The 21,345-nt window shown below is 47.1% G+C and overlaps 3 protein-coding genes and 1 long non-coding RNA gene across 4 annotated transcripts in view; 2 read left to right on the top strand and 2 right to left on the bottom strand.

Annotated features, from left to right (window-relative positions):
• CCDC88B (coiled-coil and HOOK domain protein 88B) overlaps nt 1–860 on the bottom strand; it is a 33,314-nt gene extending 32,454 nt beyond the window's left edge. Inside the window, exon 1 of the mRNA XM_028709442.2 lies at nt 525–860. Coding sequence (XP_028565275.2) covers nt 525–584 — 60 coding nt within the window. The 5' untranslated portion in view covers nt 585–860. The remainder of the gene's footprint in view (nt 1–524) is intronic.
• On the top strand, nt 835–14,109 carry LOC114586255 (uncharacterized). The gene is made up of 3 exons (XR_013391037.1): nt 835–973; nt 12,890–12,996; nt 13,687–14,109. It is a non-coding gene; the product is annotated as an uncharacterized LOC114586255 (long non-coding RNA).
• Nucleotides 4,229–16,605, bottom strand: PRDX5 (peroxiredoxin 5). Its single transcript, XM_028709444.2, has 6 exons — nt 16,356–16,605; nt 14,105–14,239; nt 13,090–13,221; nt 9,533–9,571; nt 8,045–8,109; nt 4,229–4,579 (listed from the first exon to the last, which is right to left on the bottom strand). The coding sequence occupies exons 1-6, from the start codon at nt 16,506–16,508 to the stop codon at nt 4,474–4,476; spliced, it is 630 nt and encodes a 209-aa protein (XP_028565277.1). The 5' UTR covers nt 16,509–16,605; the 3' UTR covers nt 4,229–4,473.
• A 1,129-nt stretch (nt 16,606–17,734) lies between these two features.
• TRMT112 (tRNA methyltransferase activator subunit 11-2) lies at nt 17,735–20,326 on the top strand. The gene is made up of 4 exons (XM_028709446.2): nt 17,735–17,902; nt 19,050–19,151; nt 19,734–19,826; nt 20,055–20,326. Exons 1-4 carry the CDS (start codon nt 17,822–17,824, stop codon nt 20,154–20,156), a joined length of 378 nt encoding a protein of 125 aa, XP_028565279.2. The 5' UTR covers nt 17,735–17,821; the 3' UTR covers nt 20,157–20,326.
• The last annotated feature ends 1,019 nt before the right edge of the window (nt 20,327–21,345 follow it).

The raw sequence follows: 21,345 nt of genomic DNA on the forward strand, positions 1-21,345 counted from the left end.
CTTGGAGGGTCTGTTATCCGGTTGGAAGGCTTTTCATATTCTTAAGTCCAGTGCCCGGTACAGCAGAACAAACCGCCAGGTCCCTAAACACTGCTGGGCTGGCTTACCACATTTCAAAGGAAGTGAAGCAATACACATGACCATGTAAATAACCCCAACTTATCAAGTCTACATTTACCTAACTGCAACAAGAAGCTGAATATCTGGTGGGTTCAGTAATAAAGCTTCCCAAAATCTTACCTAGTTGGAAACCAGGGTCAAAGTGTTTTCTGCTCGGTATGTGTGTAACAATTATGTGTGTGCGTGTGTGCACCTGTATGTACACACACACACAAACAAATAGTTGATCTGCCCAACTTGCCATAAAATTACCCAGCAGACCACCGGTGTCAGGCGACATATTGCCAAAACTCCTGGGCTCAGCATGACTTCAAAACCAGGGATATAAGGCCCTTATTTAGGGCAACCCAGAAGAGCAAAACCCCCTCCTCAAAACCTCCTGCCCCCCCCCCCCAGATGCTCACCCAGGTGACTAGCGGCCCCGAGACAAAATCTTCCAGCATCTCAGTGACATCTCCATCCATGGTGCCACCAAAGGGGCGCCCTCTCCTTGTTGGTTGTGCCTTCTGTTCTGCGCTATGCACTTAAAGCTTATACTTCCTTCCGTAATCTTCGGCTGATGAGACTGATCGGTGGGGGGGTGGAAGCAAGAGAGGAAGCCACATAGGATGAAGGGACTGATTTCTTAATTTCCGCCACGCAGGAAGCCGCCAGTGCGAAATATGTCCTCGACGAAAGATTTCCAGTTCTCAGCGCACCAGCCTGAGCGAGGCATTGCAGGCTTGCTTTGCAGGAGAGGGCAACGCTGACTTCATTTCCCGTTCTCGCTGCAGAAAAACCACACTCGAGAGGTGGCAATGGAGGAACGGAGAGGGCAGAAGTCATCTGTCGCCGCCTCAAAGTGGCCCGTCAGGTTTGTGGTCCGAACTGTCGGTTGGTGGAAGAGGCCTGCCTTTCGCACATCCGTTATGCCAGAATCCTAATAGCGAGCCAGGCTTCGAGGCGATGGGACCATGAGGCAGGAAGTTCCACTGACTCCTGTCCTGACACATCAAGGGCAAAGACCTTCAGGTTCGGGGGCCAAATGTGGCTTCTCGGGGCTCTCCCCAGACCACATCCCATGGCCGTACCCCTCACTGGCCCTGCTGAGTGTTTTTGCCTGACTGGAATGTGTCATCGAACCCTGATCCTGCCTCTTGCTGGCCTGATTGAGGGGAAAGGGTAGGCGAGTGTGTAGACCACAACTAGCCTGTGGTTCAAAGTTGCAATTTTTATATTAATGGCTCCACCCACGCTTGCCTCTGGCCCCACCCACAACTAGCATGTGGCCCTTGGGAGGTTGCCCTGAGGGGAAGGCGGCCCTTGGGTTGAAAAAGATTCCAGCCCCTTGACCACTGTGGCCACATTCACAATGATACCACTTTATATGGTCATGGCTTCCATCAAAGATTCCTGAGAACTGTAGTTTGTTAAGGGTGCTGAGAGACCCGTATCTCCCTTCACACAGCGCTGCAATTCACAGAATTCCCTGGGAAGAAGAGTTGGCGATTACACCCCTCTGGCAGTTGTAGCTCACCAGACAGGTCATTCCGCAAATGGGGTACTACTACCAAGAAGGCCCTGTCGCAGGCCAGCGCCAAACGATTGCAATTCCAATTTTGTGATTAGACATGAGATGAAGCAAAACAGGAAAAATGCATTGGGTGCTGAAAGCAGACTCTTGTTGGGACATGACACAGTTGGGGCACCAGCTGGCCACAAGAGGAAACTGAATTTGTGGCAAACTGAGTGTGATAACATTAGTGCCTGAGAAAAATACGAAAGATGGCTTCATCCACGGGCCTGTTCAGTCTACTCTCTTAAGAGAGACTCAGCTAAAAATAAATCTCTTGTGAGGAAACCTTTTTTTTTTTTAGCTTCTGCTTCAGATTGAGCTAGTGACACACTGGGGAAACTATGAAGCCATCGTTAGTTTCAGAAGGGCTGGAAAAGCATCATGGACATGGAAAAAGTGGTGCTTTTTGTTCCTGTGGCAGCAAAATAGCTTCCACTCATACATACATACATGATCAGAGGATGACAACCCAGTGCCCACAGGTGCCTGGGCGCCCACCAGCAGCTATGGCACCTGCGAAAAGTCCCAACGAATACCTCCCTTCAGAAATCCACAGGGGCCAAAATTAGGAGCATGCTTGTCCCATTTTGGTTCCTGTCTTTTACTGCTTTTACATGCAGCAGCCATTTTGTGCAATTACCATCAACTTTAATCACCTCCTGAACAACTGCCTTGAGGTGATTTATATATACAGTGGTACCTCGGTTTAAGAACAGCCCTGTTTACAAACTATTCTGTTTGCGAACTCCGCAAAACTGGAAGTAGTGTCCCAGTTTGCGAACTTTACCTCGGTCTAAGAACGGAAGCCGAACAGTGGAAGGGCACTGGCGGTGGGAGGCCTCATTAGGGAAAGCGCGCCTTGGTTTAAGAACGGTTTCGGTTTAAGAACGGACTTCCAGAACGGATTAAGTTTGTAAACTGAGGTACCACTGTAAATGCATTTTTATTAATTATTATTATTATTATTATTATTATTATTATTATTATTATTATTATTATTATTATTTACTGTCCATCTGACTGGGTTTCCCCAGCCACCATACCTTTACTCTATCTGCTGATGACACTCAGCTCTATCTGCTGATGGATGGCCACACCGACTCGGCCCCGGACACACTGACCAGATGCTTGGAAGATGTGGCTAGATGGTTTCATGGGAGCCGATTGAAACTAAATCCTTTAAAGACAGAGGTCCTCGGGCTGTTTTGGGATGGTATGGGGATGAGGGACCAACTCCCTTCTCTTGCGGGGGCCGAATTAGAGCCAGTGCCTTCCGTTAAGAGTTTGGGTGTAATCCTTGATGCCTCCCTTTCCATGGAGCCGCAGGGGTTAGGGTTAGAGGCTCCTCACGGGGTCCCTGCCATGGGAGCATATTCACCCAGTCCTTTACCAGTTGCACTGGCTCCTGGTGGAGAATCAGGTCAGGTTTAAGGTGCTGGTTTTGACCTTTAAAGCCCTTTGTGTCTTAGGGCCCTTGTATTTATGGGACCGCCTCTCCTGGTATGCCCCACAGACCTTAAGGTCCATGAATAATCATAGTTTAGCGGTCCCAGGCCCTAAGGAAGTCAGATTATCCTCCACCAGGGCCAGGGCCTCCTCAGTGGTGGAATGCTCTGCCCCATGAGACCAGGGCCCAGCAGGATTTAATTTCCTTCCACGGGCCTGTAAGACAGAGCTATTCTGCCTGGCTTTCAATTTGAACTTAGCCTGATCTTTTATTCCCCTTCCTTCCTTCCCCTTCCCCTTTTTATGAAGATTACCCGCTCTGGGATCCCACAGCTAATTCTCCCCTGGTCTCCTCGCTGGCCCAAATAGGACTAATTTAGCCAGCTAGCCCTGGTGATCATCTAATGTTTATTGAATGGATTTCCCCCTAAATTGATTTTTGAATTCTGAATTTATTGTTATTCACGTTTTATACCGTATTTTATGCTGTTTTTTTGTTGCATCAATTAAGTGTTTTAAATTTGTTGTTAGCCGCCCTGAGCCCAGTTTTCTGAACTGGGAAGGGTGGGGTATACATAAAAAATTATTATTAAAACACTCTTATACCACTTTAACAGCTATGGCTTCCCCCCAAAGAATCCTGGGAACTGTAGTTTGTTAAGGGTGCTGTGAATAGTAGCTCTCTTGAGTGGTCTCTTCACAACTCCTAACATGCTTAACAAACCTACAGTTCCCAGGATTCCTTGGGTGAAACTGTGACTGTTTAGAGGCTTTCCCCCAGCTGGATTAATAATAATAATAATAATAATAATAATAATAATAATTTATTATTTATACCCCGCCCATCTGGCTGAGTTTCCCCAGTCTTTTCCACAAGCATCCACCTCTGCTAGGGTTTTAGTGTTGCTTTAAATGGTTGTGGGTTGTTTTTTCCCCATTTTTAACTGGTTTAAATTGCGTGTAAATTAGCTCGAGACGGTGCTTTAGAAGACGATTCATAATTCAACGGTAACAACAGGAACAGGAACAATAATAGCAGCAATAAGCAACTGAATGCCATCTTGGCATGGGCGCACCCTCAGTTAACAGAAAACCACAATAGAGAAATCCAGTATAATTTTTATTTCAGGCAATAGTGTCCAAGATAACGGAGTCAAGACAGAGAAGGGATTCAAAGCAGCTACATACACATCCCTGCCCTTGTAAAGGCGAAATCTTAGAAGCTGTGAGGGGGAAATAAATCAGCCCACCATCCCTTCTGCATAGCAAGAACCAGGTGAGGGTGGGTGCTTTTGTGCGTCTCTTGCTGTCAGGGCTTAGGAGACGGGTTAACAGCCGCGGTGTCCCAGGTCTCAGAGCTGAGATAGGATGTTGCTGGCCAAACTGCAGGTGAGGCCTGTGCCATCCTCTTCTATGTTGAGGGCCTTCACCACACCATCTTCGACTACCAAAGAGAACCTGTAGGGGGAGATGGAAGACACACACGGCTCAGGACAAGAAAAAGATTATTTTTTTACAGCTGGATGAGGAGAGAGTTATCTGTGGTGACTTAAGAAGGCCCCATCTGCACTTATACGTTTAAAGCAGTGTCAGGCCACTTTAAAACAGCCATGGCTTCCCCCAAAGAACCCTGTCAACCTCAGAGAGCTACAGTTTCCCAAGCAGGCCCAAAAATGATGCAGGAAATGAACCTGCCTAATATCAAAGAGCAGGGAGTTCCAAAGTGTAGGTGCTTCAACTCCAAAACTTAGTGCTTTCAAAAACAAGGCAGAGCTGCAACCACCTGAGCAGTTCTAACAGCCAAACTCTCCAGAGTGGATATGTCAGTTTTGGTGGTCTCATTTTTCCAGTAATTTTAAATTCAGGTTTCACATTTCTGAGGCAATTTGCGCTATATATATATATATATATATATATATATATATATATATATGCAGGTTTTGGTGTCTTCGGGTATCTTCCCGTGTAAAAGTTGGGGTGTCTAGGCGACGTTTCGACGAGGTCTCACTCGTCATCTTCAGGCAGGTGCTTTCGGCTTCTTGTTACTGGAACAGAGCAGGATCTCAGTGTTTGAGTTCCTATAAATACTGTTGAGGAGGTGTGGCCTCCAATGTTCTGGGCAGAGAGGAAGTTCCCAGGCTAGTGTGCCTTTTCTTCTTTTGTTCCTTAATTGCTTGAGGGATATCTTGAGTGATTTCTTGAGTGATATCCTGAGTACCACTTAGGTGGGTCATTAGGTGTGGATTAGTTGCTAAAGCCTTTGTGTCTTGACCTCTTGAACTTTGTGAAGAGTTTTTCTGAGAAGATGGGTGTACTGCATTTAGTTGTGCTCTGGCTTGGCTTCGTGTATAGGGGCGAGCTGTGGTTTTGTGGCCTGTGCCAGCCAGATCTGTGTAGGGATTGCAGGGGGGTGCAGCATCCGGAGGTGCCACCATGGTTTGGCTACTGGATGGTGTCTGTAATTTATCTGTGGAGAGGGTCTGGGTTTGGGTCTGGTGTGGTTGATTGGTGATGGCGTTCTGTGTGCCTCTGGATCTGGTGTCAGTTTTTGTGGGGAGGGCTAATTTCCAGATGTCTGGCAAGCGGGATGTGTCGTCACGCTTGTTCATGTTGTGAGGGTGTTTCTCTATCTCGATGGCTTCCATGATTATTCTCTTGTGGTGATGTTCCATGTTAGAGAGCAATTTGGAATCTGCAAAATTAATTTCGTGTCCTGTTTCTTTCATGTGTTGGAAGAGAGAGGAAGTTTTTTCTTCTTTTTTGACGGCATTCTTGTGTTCTGCGATACGTGCATTTATTCGTCTGTTTGTTTGTCCAATGTACGTGGCTGGGCAGACTTTGCAGGGTATTTCATAGACCCCTTGGTTTTCCAACTGGATTTTATCCTTGGGGTTTCTGAGGATATTGGCTATTTTTTGGTTGGCGCAAAATGCTGTTTTGATATTGTGTTTATGGAGGATTTTGCTAATTTTATCTGTAGTGCCCTTGATATAAGGAAGGAGGGCCATGCCATTGTTTTCTTCTGTGTCTTGGTTTTTGGGGGGTGTTTCTTTTTGGATTAGCTTCGTAACCCTGTTTTGCTGGTATCCATTGGCAATTAACACATTTGAGAGATTCTGTAACTCAGTTGTCAAGTGGTCTTTGTCAGCCAGGCGTTTGGTTCTGGAGATGAGAGTCTTGGCTACGGAGTTTATTTGTGCAGGGTGGTGGTGTGATTGTGCATGTAAGTAGCGGTTGGTGTGTGTTTTTTTCCGGTAGATAGTGTGTCCTAGGGAGCCATCAGGTTTTTTGTAGATTAGGACGTCAAGAAAGGGAAGTTGGTTGTTGGCTTCTATTTCCATAGTGAATTGTATTTTGGGGTGTAGGCTGTTGAGATGTGTGAGGAAGCTGTCCAGTTTTTCCTTCCCGTGTGGCCAAATTACAAAGGTGTCGTCAACATATCTGAGCCAAAGTTTGGGTTTGTGTTCTGACTTGTCTAAAGCATTGGTTTCAAAGTGTTCCATGTACAGGTTTGCGATGACCGGTGAGAGGGGTGATCCCATAGGTGCTCCTTCTATCTGTTTGTATCTTTGTCCATTGTGGATGAAGTACGTGTTGGTTAGGCAGTGGTTGGTCAGGTCCAAGATGTATTCGGGGGGATTGTATTTGTTTTGAATGGCTGTCAAGGCTTCATTAATGGGCACTTGTGTGAAGAGAGATACAACATCGAAGCTCACAAGTAGGTCATTGGGATGTAGGTTTTGCTTCTTTATTGTTTCTATGAACTGGAAGGAGTTTGGAACGTGTGAAGAGATGGATTCTGCATAGGGCTGGAGTTGCTTGGCGAGAAATTTAGCGAGATTTTGTAGAGGTGAGCCTATGGAGCTGACTATTGGTCTGAGTGGTGTTCCTTCTTTGTGTATCTTGGGGAGGCCGTAGAGTTTGGGGCATCTGGATGATTTTTCTCTGGGGATGATTCTTAGCTGGATTTCTTCACTGATAGGAGAGGCTTTTATTTTGGATTTGGTGGTTTTTTCCAGGTAGGTGGTGGGATCTGTTAAGCTATCACTCAAGATATCCCTCAAGCAATTAAGGAACAAAAGAAGAAAAGGCACACTAGCCTGGGAACTTCCTCTCTGCCCAGAACATTGGAGGCCACACCTCCTCAACAGTATTTATAGGAACTCAAACACTGAGATCCTGCTCTGTTCCAGTAACAAGAAGCCGAAAGCACCTGCCTGAAGATGACGAGTGAGACCTCGTCGAAACGTCGCCTAGACACCCCAACTTTTACACGGGAAGATACCCGAAGACACCAAAACCTGCATTCCTGTACCCGTGAAAATCTACGAAAGCATATATATATATATATATATACCTGATTAAAGTTCTTCAGCATTTTAGTGCTAATTTTATCCTGAGAAACAGCATTTTTTAATACAGTTTTGACTAAGCTACACATTTTTTGCAAGCAATTTCTGCACATATATTTTTTTTTAAAAAAAAGAGATTGGATGGCAATCTATCAGGGATTCTTTAGCTGTGACTCCTGCAGGGGAGGGGTTTGGACTAGATGGTACTTAAAGAGTCCATTCCAATGCTACCATTCTATGATTCTATTAATGTATTCAATTATGCAGATTTCTCCCTAATGTGCACATTTTTATAAACATCTTTTGGTTGGAGAACTCTGTCACAAAATTGAGATGCATGCAGGTTTCAAAGCAGGGCCGTGTTTTGGTTCTCAATTCTCATACTGTTTTGGAAAGCGGGGATTTGCTTTGGCTTTAAACGTAACTGAAATGAATTTCTTCCCATCCCCCAAGAGAAGATGTGCAGCAGTTTGGAGAGAAGGGCAGAGGCTGGCTCTTTGTTCTTTTGCCCTTCTGCTACCCAGGTCTTGAAGTTCTGCCTCTCCTACCCCCAACCCCCAGTTCCCCTTACCGTTTGGATCGCTGAGTCCCAAAAAGCTCCCGGAGTGGCTCTTTGTCCAGCAACAGGTTTGTGGCCTGTGTGAAAGGGGAAACAATTGGGTGGGAACTTAGAGGAGAGTAAGAAGGGAGACGCATACTGGCCCTGTTATAAAAAAACAAAAACCTGACACCTAGGGGTCCATGTTTTGCAGGCATCATTAAATACTGCCACTCTCAGCTGTCAAATGGACTCCCGTTTCCTGGAATGACTCTGGCCTATTTTCCCTCGCTACTCCTTATTACCAGGATCCAGTTCCTGAACACCTCCAGTTGACCCCCTCAAAAAAAACATCTTTTTCTCAGGAGCTTTTGGATCTTTCCATTAGCCACTAGGTGGAGGAACCTCAGATCAAGGGATCTATTGTGGTTCTCCAGACCTCTTGTTCTGATCCTCAGGACTCTCCTCCAGGTAACACCCCTCACTGGTCCCGATTTGCACCCTCTCCTTGAGTGTTTTTGGCTTGGCTGGAATGTGTCACTGAAATATCCAATTACGATTCTCGCTTGGCTGGATGGAGGATGTAAACTAACCTACTTACAATTTACAATTGTTGCTCTTCCCCCAGCCAGCACTTGCATGTGGCCCCTGGATGGTTGCTTAAAAGGGATTGTGGCCCTCGGGCTGAAAAACGTCCCTAGCTCCCTCCTGGCCCCACATGATACTTTATTGCAGCCTTGTGCAACTGGGTTCCCTTCAGATGTCACTAGACTCTTGTCTCCCATCAGCCTCAGTTGCCTGGGGCAGAGTGAGGAGGGTGGTAAAGATGGCGCAGCTGGGTTGCATAGGTGAGGGGTCTTTCCGAGCCTCCGGGGCACTTGGCCAGTACCTGGCCTTACTGAGCAACCGCTGGCACCAGGCCTGCTTCCTGTTCATGCCTTCACCTCCTAACTTGCTTTGTTGTTTCTCCACGTTGATTGTGGACAGTGTCCCTTAGGGGTGGAGACCTAGCACACCTGTTCTTTCTGAAGTGGCTATGGACATAGGACCAATCTATGCAAATAAATAAATAAACCACCTTTAAGTGTCAAACTGACAGCAGTATGGAGGTATATGAAATGGCTCTCTGGGGTCTCAGACAGGGAGAGGGTCTGAGCTGTGCTGCTCAGGATCCTTCAACCCAGAGATCCTAGATGTGTGTTTCAGGGCAGCAAGGAGGACAGAAAGCCTACATTGATACTCTGCCACAGGGGCTCTTGAGGACATTTCATCAAACCACGCCCTCCTGTCCATCAGCAGGGAGTGCGCAGTGTTGAAGCAGACACCTCCAACCCCACCTCCCACAGGCCAACTTTGATAGGTCAGCTGAAGAGCCTGTCAGTCACCTGATGTCAACATGACACCAGTGATTGTCCGGTGGGTGGCCCCCTGCCCACCAGTAAAGTTGACTTGTGAGGGTGGGGGACAAAGAGCTGGAATAAGGTTCCCTCAGCCCTGCCCTAGGACAAGAGATTCCAGTACCTTCCCAAATGCTCCTGTGGGATCAGCCAACATCCGGACCTGAGGAGAGAAAGCAAAACACAAACGTTTAAGGGGACCACCGCTATTCAAACAGGCAGAATCGCTGCAGGCTGAGCAGTGACGTCCAAGAAGCGCAAACCTTTAAAATAAATTTGTTACAAACCCTGCAAAAACACCAAAGTTTAATGACTGCGGCCATTCGAATGAGAGGATTTCAATTTCTCTCGTTTCCCCAATCTCAAATTCAGTTCTCCACATTTTCACATCTGTTTTGAGATTTTTTAAATTTAAGTTCTCATTAAAATGCACCGGCACATTAATTTATACTAATACATCTGTCCCTTTGTATTCAGATTTGCCCAACATACACATGTCCGCAAAGTATATTTCCCCTAATATTAAGCTTTCCTTATGTTATTTTCACTATTGTATGCAGACTTTTCTGATTCTGTCTGGGGCAGAATTCCCCTTTGCTCCCCTTGCAAACAAAACAACGGGGAGGGGATGCCTGAACTGTACAGTGGTACCTCGGGTTAAGAACTTAATTTGTTCCAGAGGTCTGTTCTTAACCTGAAACTGTTTTCAACCTGAGGTACCACTTTAGCTAATGGGGCCTCCAGCTGCCTCCACACAATTTCTGTTCTCATTCTGAAGCAAATTCTTAACCCGAGGTATTATTTCTGGGTTAGCGGAGTCTGTAACCTGAAGCGTCTGTAACCTGAAGCATCTGTAACCCGAGGTACCACTGTATTTTTAACACTGACTGGCAGTGGCTTTCCGCCTTTTTAAGCAGGAGTCTCTCCCTGAGCCCTGCCTGGAGATGCTGGGCACTGAACCTGGGATGTTCTGCTTGCAATGCAGATATGCTCTGCCACAGATCTACAGCCTTTCTCCTTTACGCAAGACCAGAACAGAAGGACTTTGGTCAGATCCTGCAAAGCTGTTCTTATGCTGAAAAGGAACACTCTCTGTTGCAAGCCAGCTGTTGCATAACAAACGAAACAGCCGTTCCCAGAGTTACACAAGCAAGTCTTGCCAGTGCAGTGCGCCTGGAGGACAGAGCAGAAAGCACTTCTAGGAGAGACGCATGTGCTGCTTTGCTGAGGCCAGGATCGCGGTGTCTTTCCACCCCCTCCAGACAGCCTCTCCCAGCCACCCTCCCACTTCCACCATGCTCATTAAACAAATACACCTAATGCCAAATTAATGGGAAAGTAAGTTTTTTTAAAAGAGAGAAATGAAGAGAAAGATCTCTGTGTATCTGTCTGGGCCTGTCAGCCAGCATTTCCCCTAAATTTTAGATAGCCGAGGGTGAATACAGAAAGCAGCTCAGACTTTTTCTTTTTGCAGCCTAAGGCCATAGTTTAGTAGTAGAACACCTGCTTTGCATGTAGAAGGTCCCAGGTTCAATCACCCATGGCATCTCCAGATAAAGCTGGAAGAAACTCCCTGGATAGTCACTGCCAGTCAGTATGGACGGTGTATTTTTGTGAACCAATTAAATCTTTGTGTGTGTGGTTTTTTTAAATTGAGCGGTATATAAATTTTGTTAAATAATAGATACGGCAATACTGAGTTAGATAGACTAATGGCCCCACTCAGCCGAAGGCAGATTCCTGTGTTCTTTTAAACCCTGCTTGCCATTCTATTACAAAACCAGTGACTTTTATTAATACAACAACAAACGGAAACTATTATTATGTATGTGACTCCCTGCTTGAGGAATGCTCTCCCTGGGGAAGCTTGCCTGCTGCTGTCATCACACAGCTTTAGGAACCAGACAAGAATATTTCTTTTCTGGTAGGCCTTGGCCTTTGGCTCTAAATAATCTTAAAAGCAGAGACATCACCTTGCCAACAAAGGTCCGTATAGTTAAAGTGATGGTTTTCCCAGTAGTGATGTATGGAAGTGAGAGCTGGACCATAAAGAAGGCTGATCGCCGAAGAATTGATGCTTTTGAATTCTGGTGCTGGAGGAGACTCTTGAGAGTCCCGTGGACTGCAAGAAGATCAAACCTCTCCATTCTTAAGGAAATCAGCCCTGAGTGCTCCCTGGAAGGACAGATCGTGAAGCTGAGGCTCCAATACTTTGGCCACCTCATGAGAAGAGAAGACTCCCTGGAGAAGACCCTGATGTTGGGAAAGATGGAGGGCACAAGGAGAAGGGGACGACAGAGGGTGAGATGGTTGGACAGTGTTCTCGAAGCTACCAGCATGAGTTTGACCAAACTGCAGGAGGCAGTAGAAGACAGGAGTGCCTGGCGTGCTCAGGTCCATGGGGTCACGAAGAGTCGGACACAACTAAATGACTAAACAACAACAATAAATCTGTGGCCTGTGTTCTAAGAAATGGTACCCAAGTTCAATTCCCCCACCTCTGCCCTTGCTGGCCCTTTCCCCTTGGGTGTCTTTTGTTTGCTTTTTCTTTTTTTAGATTGTAAGCCTGAGGGCAGGGAGCATCTTGTTCTAATCGACTGTACATAAGCCACTCTGAAGAATATACAAAGAGACCTTGGACAGGCCAACGGCCTGTGCAGTCCAGCACTCTGTCCTCGCAGTGGAGACCCCAGTGGGAAGCCTGCAAGCAATGGCAATTCTCCCCCCTTGCAATTCCCAGTAGTGAGTATTCAGAGGCAGACTGCCTCTGACAGTGCAGGGAGAACAGCCATCTTGGCTAGTAGCTACAGGTAGCCTTCTACTCCAGGAATTTGCCTAAGCCAAGTTGATGGCTGTTACTCCGTCTCATGGTTCCTGCCATATGTTTTTTTTTAAAAAAACTTCCCAGATTAGTTTGCAGCAATCTACCTCCCTCTGCTACTACAAGAATAGGAAGAATTCCCTCTGGCCCTGTTAACTTTTTATCCTCCTCTCCCTTCCGCTATCTAAATTCATTAACATACTTGGATTCTGAAGAGGTGATTTGCTTAACGAGGAACCTTTGCCTGTCTGGAGACACAAGCGAGGCCTGGGAGAATAACGGAAGCAGCAGAGAGAGCATTTTCTGTCCCCGTTGGGGTACTGCCTCTGTTCTTCTTTGGACTGGTACAGATCTCTGATGATCTATCCAGCCAAGCCCAGTTCTAGTGGGATTGAGAGAGCAGGGGACGAGAGCCAAGCATTTAATTCACTACTGATCCTTTCCCTGCACAAAGAGCCTTTAAAACTCGCAATGGCTGGAGGACCCGGATATGAATTCCCCCAGCCTCCAGCTACTAACTGGGAGCAGATAGGAAGCTGTGTTTGGTCCCTGTAGCTCAATATTATAAATTGTTGTACTCTACTGGGTCATTTGGGTGAAGGGCAGACTAATACTACTACTATTAATAATAGTAATAATATTTTAAATAATTATATGCAGTTTATATGCCAAAATGGCAAACATATTGACTGGCAGTGGCTCTCCAGGATTTCAGACAGGAAGTTCTCACCCAGTGCTACCTGGAGGTGCCATATATGAAGTCCAAGGTGTGTATGTGGGGGGGGGGGAGAGCAAGAAAGAGACAGAGACCATAAGGACTAGAAACCTGACTGTTTTAAAAAGTGTGACTCTCCCATTACCTTTCCCTCGGCTTTGTGAGCCTTTCCCCACTCGCTCATGACGAAGACGTCGTTGACAGACAAGCAGGCGATGACCTCCACTCCTTTGCCCTTCAGCTGTCCTGCCTTCTCCACGTAGCCTGGGAGGTGGGTCTGTGTCAGGGTGTGGGTGCAACAGGGAAGAACAAGCTATCAGAGACTTTCACGGGGTAGCACATAAAGGGAACAGGGGGATAAGAATAGCAGAAAGCAGCACCAGGGATGGGGAGCAGATATTGTTGGATTACAACATCTCTCCTGATGGTTGGCCATGCTGCCTAGGTCTGATGGGAATTGGGAGTCTACTCATCTGGAGGCTGCACGTTCCCCATCCCTGATATAGGTCTTCAGGCCAGAAGTTCCTAGGCTGAGAACACACCATTCTTACTAGACCCCACTCCCACTTCTTAGCCTGAGCCAGGCCTGCTTCCCAACCGTGGTTCTCGAGGGTCATATCTGACCACAATGACAGCATCGGTTTGAATGCTAAGATTTTTTACTTAATTCTTTTTTTAAAAAAAACCATCCTTCAACCAGAGGGCCCCAGGGCTGTTTACAAAAGATTTCTTGTCGTTCTAGCTTTCCTACAGCTCTTGCCAATGCACCATCAAATTTGGATTCAAAGACTGGGACGGGTGAGGCCCCAAATACACCAGGCCAGGCATGCCGGTTAATGGAATTCTCAACAGATAAAAGATTTGACATGGGAGATCAGTACCAAATATCCTGGGAACCTTATGCTGCAAGATATGGAGAGGGCAGAAGAATCAGACTAAGCACTAACATTTGTTTTTGTATTTCATTTGTTTGTTTTTCTTACCATTATTGTCATTCTGGGGATTTCGTTCATTTTTTTTGTTTGTTATTTATGATCTGCAGCCTTAATAAAGGTGTATTGATTTTTATTTGCAGAATTAATAAAGAATAATTAAAGAAAAAGATTGGGACTGGGCTGGAAGGGTGTGTGGGGAGATGGACACACTCAGGTCTTACTCACTTTTGAACAACCTGGAGTGAACGCACCAGGCACCCCAAACAAGATCCCTTTCTTGCCTGTGAAGAGGCTCGCCACATTCACCTTGTTGCCAGGGTCACCCTCGTAGACTTCCACGCTGGGCAACTTGTCTCCAACCTGTCAGAGAGAGGAAAGAGCAGTAAAGACCTACACTGGCTCCCAGTACGTTTCCGAGCACAATTCAAAGTGTTGGTGCTGACCTTTAAAGCCCTAAACGGCCTCGGTCCTGTATACCTGAAGGAGCATCTCCACCTCCAACGTTCTGCCCGGATGCTGAGGTCCAGCGCCGAGGGCCTTCTGGCGGTTCCCTCGCTACAAGAAGCGAAGTTACAGGGAACCAGGCAGAGGGCCTTCTCGGTAGTAGCACCCGTCCTGTGGAACGCCCTCCCACCAGATGTCAAAGAGAAAAATAACTACCAAACTTTTAGAAGACATCTGAAGGAAGCCCTGTTTAGGGAAGCTTTTAATGTTTAATAGGTTATTGTATTTTAGTGTTTTGTTGGAAGCCGCCCAGAGTGGCTGGGGAAGCCCAGCCAGATGGGCGGGGTATAAATAATAAGTTATTATTATATTATTATTATAAAGCACAGAGGACTCGCCGTCCTCTTAATTCAGGAGGAGGGAAAACCTTTCTCATTCTGAGGGCCACACTCCCTTGTTGGCAACCTTCTGAGGGCCACAAGTAACCCAAACCCTGATCCAGGGGAAAGAGGACACAAAGCTACAGCTCAATGGGGGAGCATTTGCTTTGAGTGCAGAAGGTTTCAGGTTCAATTCTCGGCATCTCCAGGTCAGGCCAGTGATGTCCCCCCTTCCTGAAACTCTGGAGAGCTTCTGCCAGTCAGTGTAGACAAAACCCAAAGGTTTGACTTCGTATAAGGCAGCTTCCTATGTTCCTGTTTTGCTCTGGTGGTGGGGACTCCGAGGTATCAACTGAATTCAGGCCTAACGGATGTGGGTTTCCCTGCAGTTCCATAACCCTAAACGTATGTGGTACAGCACATGTGCTACGGATCAAAGTTTGGAATTCAAATGGGGCAGACAAGGGAAGGTTAGAGGGATCTCAGATAAAACGTCTCTTCAGTTTTTCTCACCTTTGAAGGACTACAATTCCCATCATTCCTGACCATTATTGCATATAAAGAAACCTAGAGGTTGTGTTCTATGGGGCTAGGTGCTTTCCCACTGCCCTTCTCCCCCCAAGCTAGGTCCTAGAAAGTCATGTCCCATTTTTATCTGATGGAACCCTAGTAAACCTCTGCTACAGGCACAGCAGAAACATGTAAACCTTTAGGAAATTGAATTTGACTGGATTAAGTGTGGGCTTAACGTCTGGAGTGCTCTTTCCCACTGCATTCCTTGGTTAGACATTCACTCTTCTACTGGGCGGGGCAGCCCCACAGATCAAGGGCGGCTGCCTTTCTACAGGGTCAGGGATGCACCCAATTTCCCTGAGGGTGGGGTGTCTCTGTCCCATTAGGGCTTGTTATTGCAGAGACCAAGGACTAGTGATCTCAGGAACCATCTGTCGTCAGTGAAGCTGTTCTTCTGCATGGGGGTGAGCGGGCTTCCTATATGGGGCTTGAGGAGGTACTCTTTTCTAAAGGCTTTCGATAGCATAGACTTCAGAACTGGTAGGCTACAGGGAGCTGTGAAGCAGCCTATGCCGCCCCCCCCCCCCCCCCCGTAAACAGATCCCAGACTACTATGAGGTTGGAGGTTTTTTCCTTTTTGCAATGGGCCTTCCAGTGCTGGCGTTCTATAGGACAGAGGAGTGTCCTACTCTCTATGGGGCTGCATGGAAGCAGGGTTTATTACACAGGTGTGGGGTGGGGGCTACTTTTCTCAAAATGCTTTCTATTGCATAGGCCCCAGAGCTGATGCACTGTGGGGAGCTGTGAAACAAGCCTATACAGTACTCACTGGGGCTGTTCGTTTGCAGGAAGAGGGTTGGGCTTTCTATTGCACGGATCCCCAGATGGAATTCTATGGGGCTGGGGCTGTTCTTTTGCAATGGGGCTTCCAAAGCTGGCCCGTCCTCTGTGTCTGTGGGGCTGTCCTTGTCCATTGCGGGAGGAGGGCATATTCTGCACAGACCCTGGGCAGATGCCCTATAGGGCTGCCTGGGTTGCCTGGCTTCTATGGGGCTAGAAGGGGGCGCTCTTTTGCAAGGGGCTCTGGAGAAGAGGGGTCTTTTCTCTCTCTCCGCAGACTCCCCTCTCCTAGGTCTCACCTTGAGGGCCGCCATGGCTGGTGCTCCGGTTGCAAAGGCCCGCTGAACGATCCCTGCTGCCGACCAACCCTTTCCAAGAGGGGAGCCTGGACTTGCTCCCCAGCGGCGACTCAGCCAGCCCAGCACCTCCGCCCCTTTCCACCTCGTTGCCATGGAAATCGCGGGAGTGACAGCTGCCGCGGCAACCCCGGCCCTTTGAAGTCCTCCTCCTCCAAGTCGTGCAGGCGCAAAGCACCCAGGCCCGCTTTTTAATTCCACCGCAAGGGGGGCTAGTGGGGAAATTTGCATCCACCTCATTTGCATGCTTCGGAATTATCACGATCGGCTCGGCCAGATTGTCCCAGTTCTACGACCGTGCTCATGGAAGACAATCTTATTCGGCTAGGAGTGATCGCCAAAGAAGACTCAGAAATAATTTCAGTGCCACTTACTCACAGGTAGGCGTGCAGCCTACATTTGCAGGATATGAACATCTGGGCATTTATTTCCTAAATATGTACGTCCTATTGAACACCGTGGGAAATTTGCTCTCGAGGAAGCACGCGTAGCCTCAGCAGGCAACCCTCTCGTATGCTGATCGCCCGGGATTAAACCTCATGAAGTTCAGGAGGACCTACTGTACTCCTGAGTAAATGTGGCACAAGCATGGGCTGCAACAGGTTGCAGTCTTTATGTACGTTTTCTGGGGCGTAAGCCCCACTGATGTTTAGTGGTGGCTCACTTCCGAGTAAGACTTTCCATACGCCACGCGTGTTTGGGAGTAGGCCCATCCTTGCGCGCACAGATTTCCATGTTTTTACTCGCAAAGTAAATCCCAGTGATTTTAGTAGGGCCTGACTTGGGAGTTGTGTCTCATAGGTTTCAACGGCATTTATTTCCCGAGTAGACACAGGAGTAATCTGCAAGGCTGCAAAGCACCGCAGTTCAGTGCTTACTTGGGATAAGAAGACTGTTGGACAGAGGGAGTGACTTCCGAGTTAGGCACGTGCAGGATCGCGCTTGCTTGCTCGGCCTTCTTTGCATTCCAATTTCAAACGCTTTGGCTTTCGAGTTGCGTAATAAGGCCGCTCCTCACTACTTTGTATTGGCAAATAAGCCTGCCAGTTCTACGAGGTGCACAGTGTGCCCTTTTTTTGCATACCGACCGCGCTGTTTACAAACACTTAACAATGCTGTATGGCTATTTGACACATTTCCAAGCAACTCTCGGGTTAGAAAACAAACGCTGCCCCACCCACAGCTCCACGTGGTTGGGAACAAAAATTAACCGGAACTGACTGGGAGGAAGGTCAGGTTTCTCATACGCGCGGGAGGGTCGTTGCGCATGGTCGCCGGAAGTGAGTGATAAAAGACCGCCGGAAGTGGGTTAGAAAAACCAGCCTTTCAACCAAACCGGAAGTTGTCCGAGGCTTATTACGCACGCACATGTTACCTTCGCTTGCTTTGGTGGCCGCTGTCCTGAAAACATGAAGCTCCTGACGCACAACATGCTCACCTCCCACGTGCGAGGAGTGAGGCCCGGTGGAGGATTCCCCCTTCGTATCCAGGTAACGGGGATTTATTCAGACCACGCCCACTTTTCCACGCTAGAATTGGGTGGTGGGAGCAGAGTATATATAACGTGGGGACTTGACAGCCAGGGTCCCTCCTTCACACTCACCCGCCACTTTGTTTTTGCTGCCTAACTGGAATCTGGTGTTTATGGTTGCTGACAACAATCACCAGTATTTAGTATCTCTATAGTGCTTTCTATGAACAATCATTTAGCTGAAAAACAATGCTGTAAGGTTGAGCTTGGTCTCGTTATTTATTGTGTTTATATCCTACCTTTTCTCCAAGGGACTCTAAGGTGGAGTATGTGGAATACAGTATTGCTGTCTTATATCAAGTCAGATTGTTGGTTCATCTAACTTTGTCGAACTTGCTGGTAGTGGCTCTCTGGGGTATCAAACACAGCCTCCTTGGAAATGGTGTATATTAAAACTCTGATTTATTTAAACACGCACACACATCTTCCCCCTAAAGCCACTTGCGAGTTATGTGGCAAGTGAATTAGTGGCTTTCTAGTTCAGTTCAGTTTCTTAGCCACAAAACTGCATCCACTCTCATTTATATAGCACATTTCATGTGCTGAAATTTCTTTATTTAGATTGTTAGTAATCTGTAGACTATTATTGTTGTAGATTTGTGGTGCAGAAGTAATCCACACCAGTTTTGTCATATCTGCTTACAATCCAGTCCTACGTGTATCTGCTTGGAAATAATCCCATTGAGCTCAATGGAGTTTATTTCCAGAGAGGTTGGGATAGGTTTGCACCATTAGTAAGTTTAGTGCTAAAATGGAATTCTGTACCTGAGACTTCACATGTCATGCCTTTGTTACCACACTGCATGTGACATAAAGCTCTGCTGCAGGGGTGGCTGATGTGGAGCTCTCCAGATGCCATTGTACTACAACTCCCATCAGCTTCTGCTAGCATGGTAAGGGATGATGGGAGTTGTAGTCTGAGTACATCTAGATGGCACCTTGTGGACTATGCCTGTTCCAATACCATTCTCTCTGTCCTCCTCCCCCTCCACCCCTCCCACCTCTGGCAATCCTACTACACTTAGGGAAATGCAGGGGAGGAAATATTTGTTCCCTTGTTCTTTGAGCCACGCTGCTCTCCCATCAGCCTTTCCCCCCTCTAACAGGCCACAGAAGTGAAGGTGAACAATGTCGATTTCAACCCGGAGTTCACAGCGCGGATGGTACCCAAGGTGGAATGGGCAGCTTTGGTAGAGGCAGCGGAGAGTGTGAGTAATTGGCTCTGGGTGTTTTTTTGGGGGTAGGGGGAGACTGGCTAGAATTATAGAGGTGTAGTCTCTTTTTTCCCTTCCTACAGCCAATTGCTATTTATATTTTTGTATGTGTGTGTGTACACGCACGCGATTTCCTTCATTTACTGTAAACCACCCTAGGAATTTATGAACTGAAGGCTGTTGTATGCCTAAATAAACTTGTGTTTAGACTTCTGCAGAGTCTGGAGAATGGACAGCTTGTATGTCTCAAATGAACCAAATGACATAGGAAGGGGAAGGAGACCACAGATTTTCAAGTGTGTTACTTGACTGGTGGAGATTTAAGGCAAAGAGCATATAGGTTCCCCGCATTCAGTCAAGACTGCCTGTGGAGGACAGAAAAGTTTTCCATTCCTGACTTGGTGGAGGTGGGCCCACCCTGTCTTCTGCCGCCACCTGAGCAGACAAATGCCAGAGTGAAGCTTGTGGGTGGAGTAAAATATCCAGTATTTGGTGGCTAAAGACAGATAACTGGTCCTTGAATAGTGAAAGGTTGTGAAAATGGCACAAACTGTTATATTCTGCACCCTTCTGCAGTTGGGTCACCGATCAGACCTGCCCCCTCAGCCCATCCCTGACTTCGAGAGCAATGAGGATTTCCTTCGAAAAGTCCATCATGTGCTGATGGAGGTAAGGGAACCTCTTCTTCACCTGTTTCCCACCCTGACCCACAGAAACCTGTCATAATGCAGAGTCTGACCACCTGTCTCAATTCCTAGGAACAAAATCTAGCATCTTTCCAATGCTGTGATATCTCCACCTATCTTCTCTCTCTTCACCTTGCCACTTCCTGTTTTCAACTCCCAAAGTGGCGTGCAGTTCCCTTTACCTGCTGTTTTTATATTTCTTCTTGTGCAGGTGGAAGTGGTGGAAGGTGTGCTGAAATGCCCAGATACTGGGCGTGAGTTTCCCATAACTAAAGGGATACCCAACATGTTGCTGAGCGAAGAGGAGACTTGAGCTGGTTTGTGTCAATGGAGCTTTGAGAAGCAAGCCTTGCGGGTGAGGGGGGGTGGGATATGTTCCTGTGGAAAGCCCAGCACCCTTCTTTTTCTGTTGGGGGGAGGAGATGCTCTGAATATAATATTGGGTTGCTTTTTTGTGCATGTAAATAAATGCAAGTTCTTGAATCTCGGTGTGTCAATTTAACTGTGTGGATCTCTTGTCGTTGCCCCTTATTGTGCAGGTGCTTGATCTCCCCATTTCTCAGCCTTATTCTTCACCGTTTTTAGCAGATGCATCTCTTCTTCCTCCCCCAGGAATACAGAGTGAGTTTAACTGTGCAATGGAATGAGCTTGCAGAGTTCCGAGGTCCCAGAATGAACGGCGGTATTTTAGACTGCAGGCAGGGAATGCCATTTTTGAATGCACTCCTATATCAGTTTATTTAAAAACAACACACCTTGTAAGTAGAAAGCTAGCACAGCAACAGGAGCAGGGAGGCTCTAGCTCTCCCTGATGTGCTAGGTTTTTTGTTTAATGTGCAGGGTGTTCTTTGCAAATCAGGACAGCTTTCCAGAGTAATTTATGGCCTGCAGATGTATGTGGCTCAGTCACCTGTGGCCTGATGCCGTTTGTTCAATCGGGCAAAATGGCGCTATCCCATCACTGCTCAGACTCTGCCTCAATTATCAGGTCGTCAAATTTCCTCATCCTGAAGTTTGAGAGGGTTAGATGGGAAAGTGCATTCACCCTCCCAGAGCTTAAGTCACTATTACAGAGAATTCAGACAGGGATGGCAACGTCTTTTTGATCTGAGGACCACATTGACACTCTGCCACCCCTCCAAGGACCTCATGCCTCTTTCAGCTGGAACGTGTGTCAGTGATGGGTGGGGAAAAGCAGGCAGGATATTGGAGGAGATTCCAGAAATTTCTACAAATGCACAAAGATCTCTTCATCCAGGCAAGTAATAAGCATGGATTATCAGAGTTCAAGGACACATTCCAGCCAGGGAGGCTACACAGGAAGACGAGGAAGGGGTGTGGCCTAGGGAGAATTCCAAGAATCTGATGGGGAGGTGGCGATTTATAAAAAATAAATGTTGCGATGACCACCTACCTGCATGGCTTATACAAAAGATTAGATCATTTCTCATGGAGAACATTATCAGTGGCTATCTTAATCTCTGCCTCCACTGTCAAAGGCA

Source organism: Podarcis muralis, chromosome 16, assembly GCF_964188315.1.
Source record: "Podarcis muralis chromosome 16, rPodMur119.hap1.1, whole genome shotgun sequence".
Taxonomy (NCBI): Eukaryota; Metazoa; Chordata; class Lepidosauria; order Squamata; family Lacertidae; genus Podarcis; species Podarcis muralis.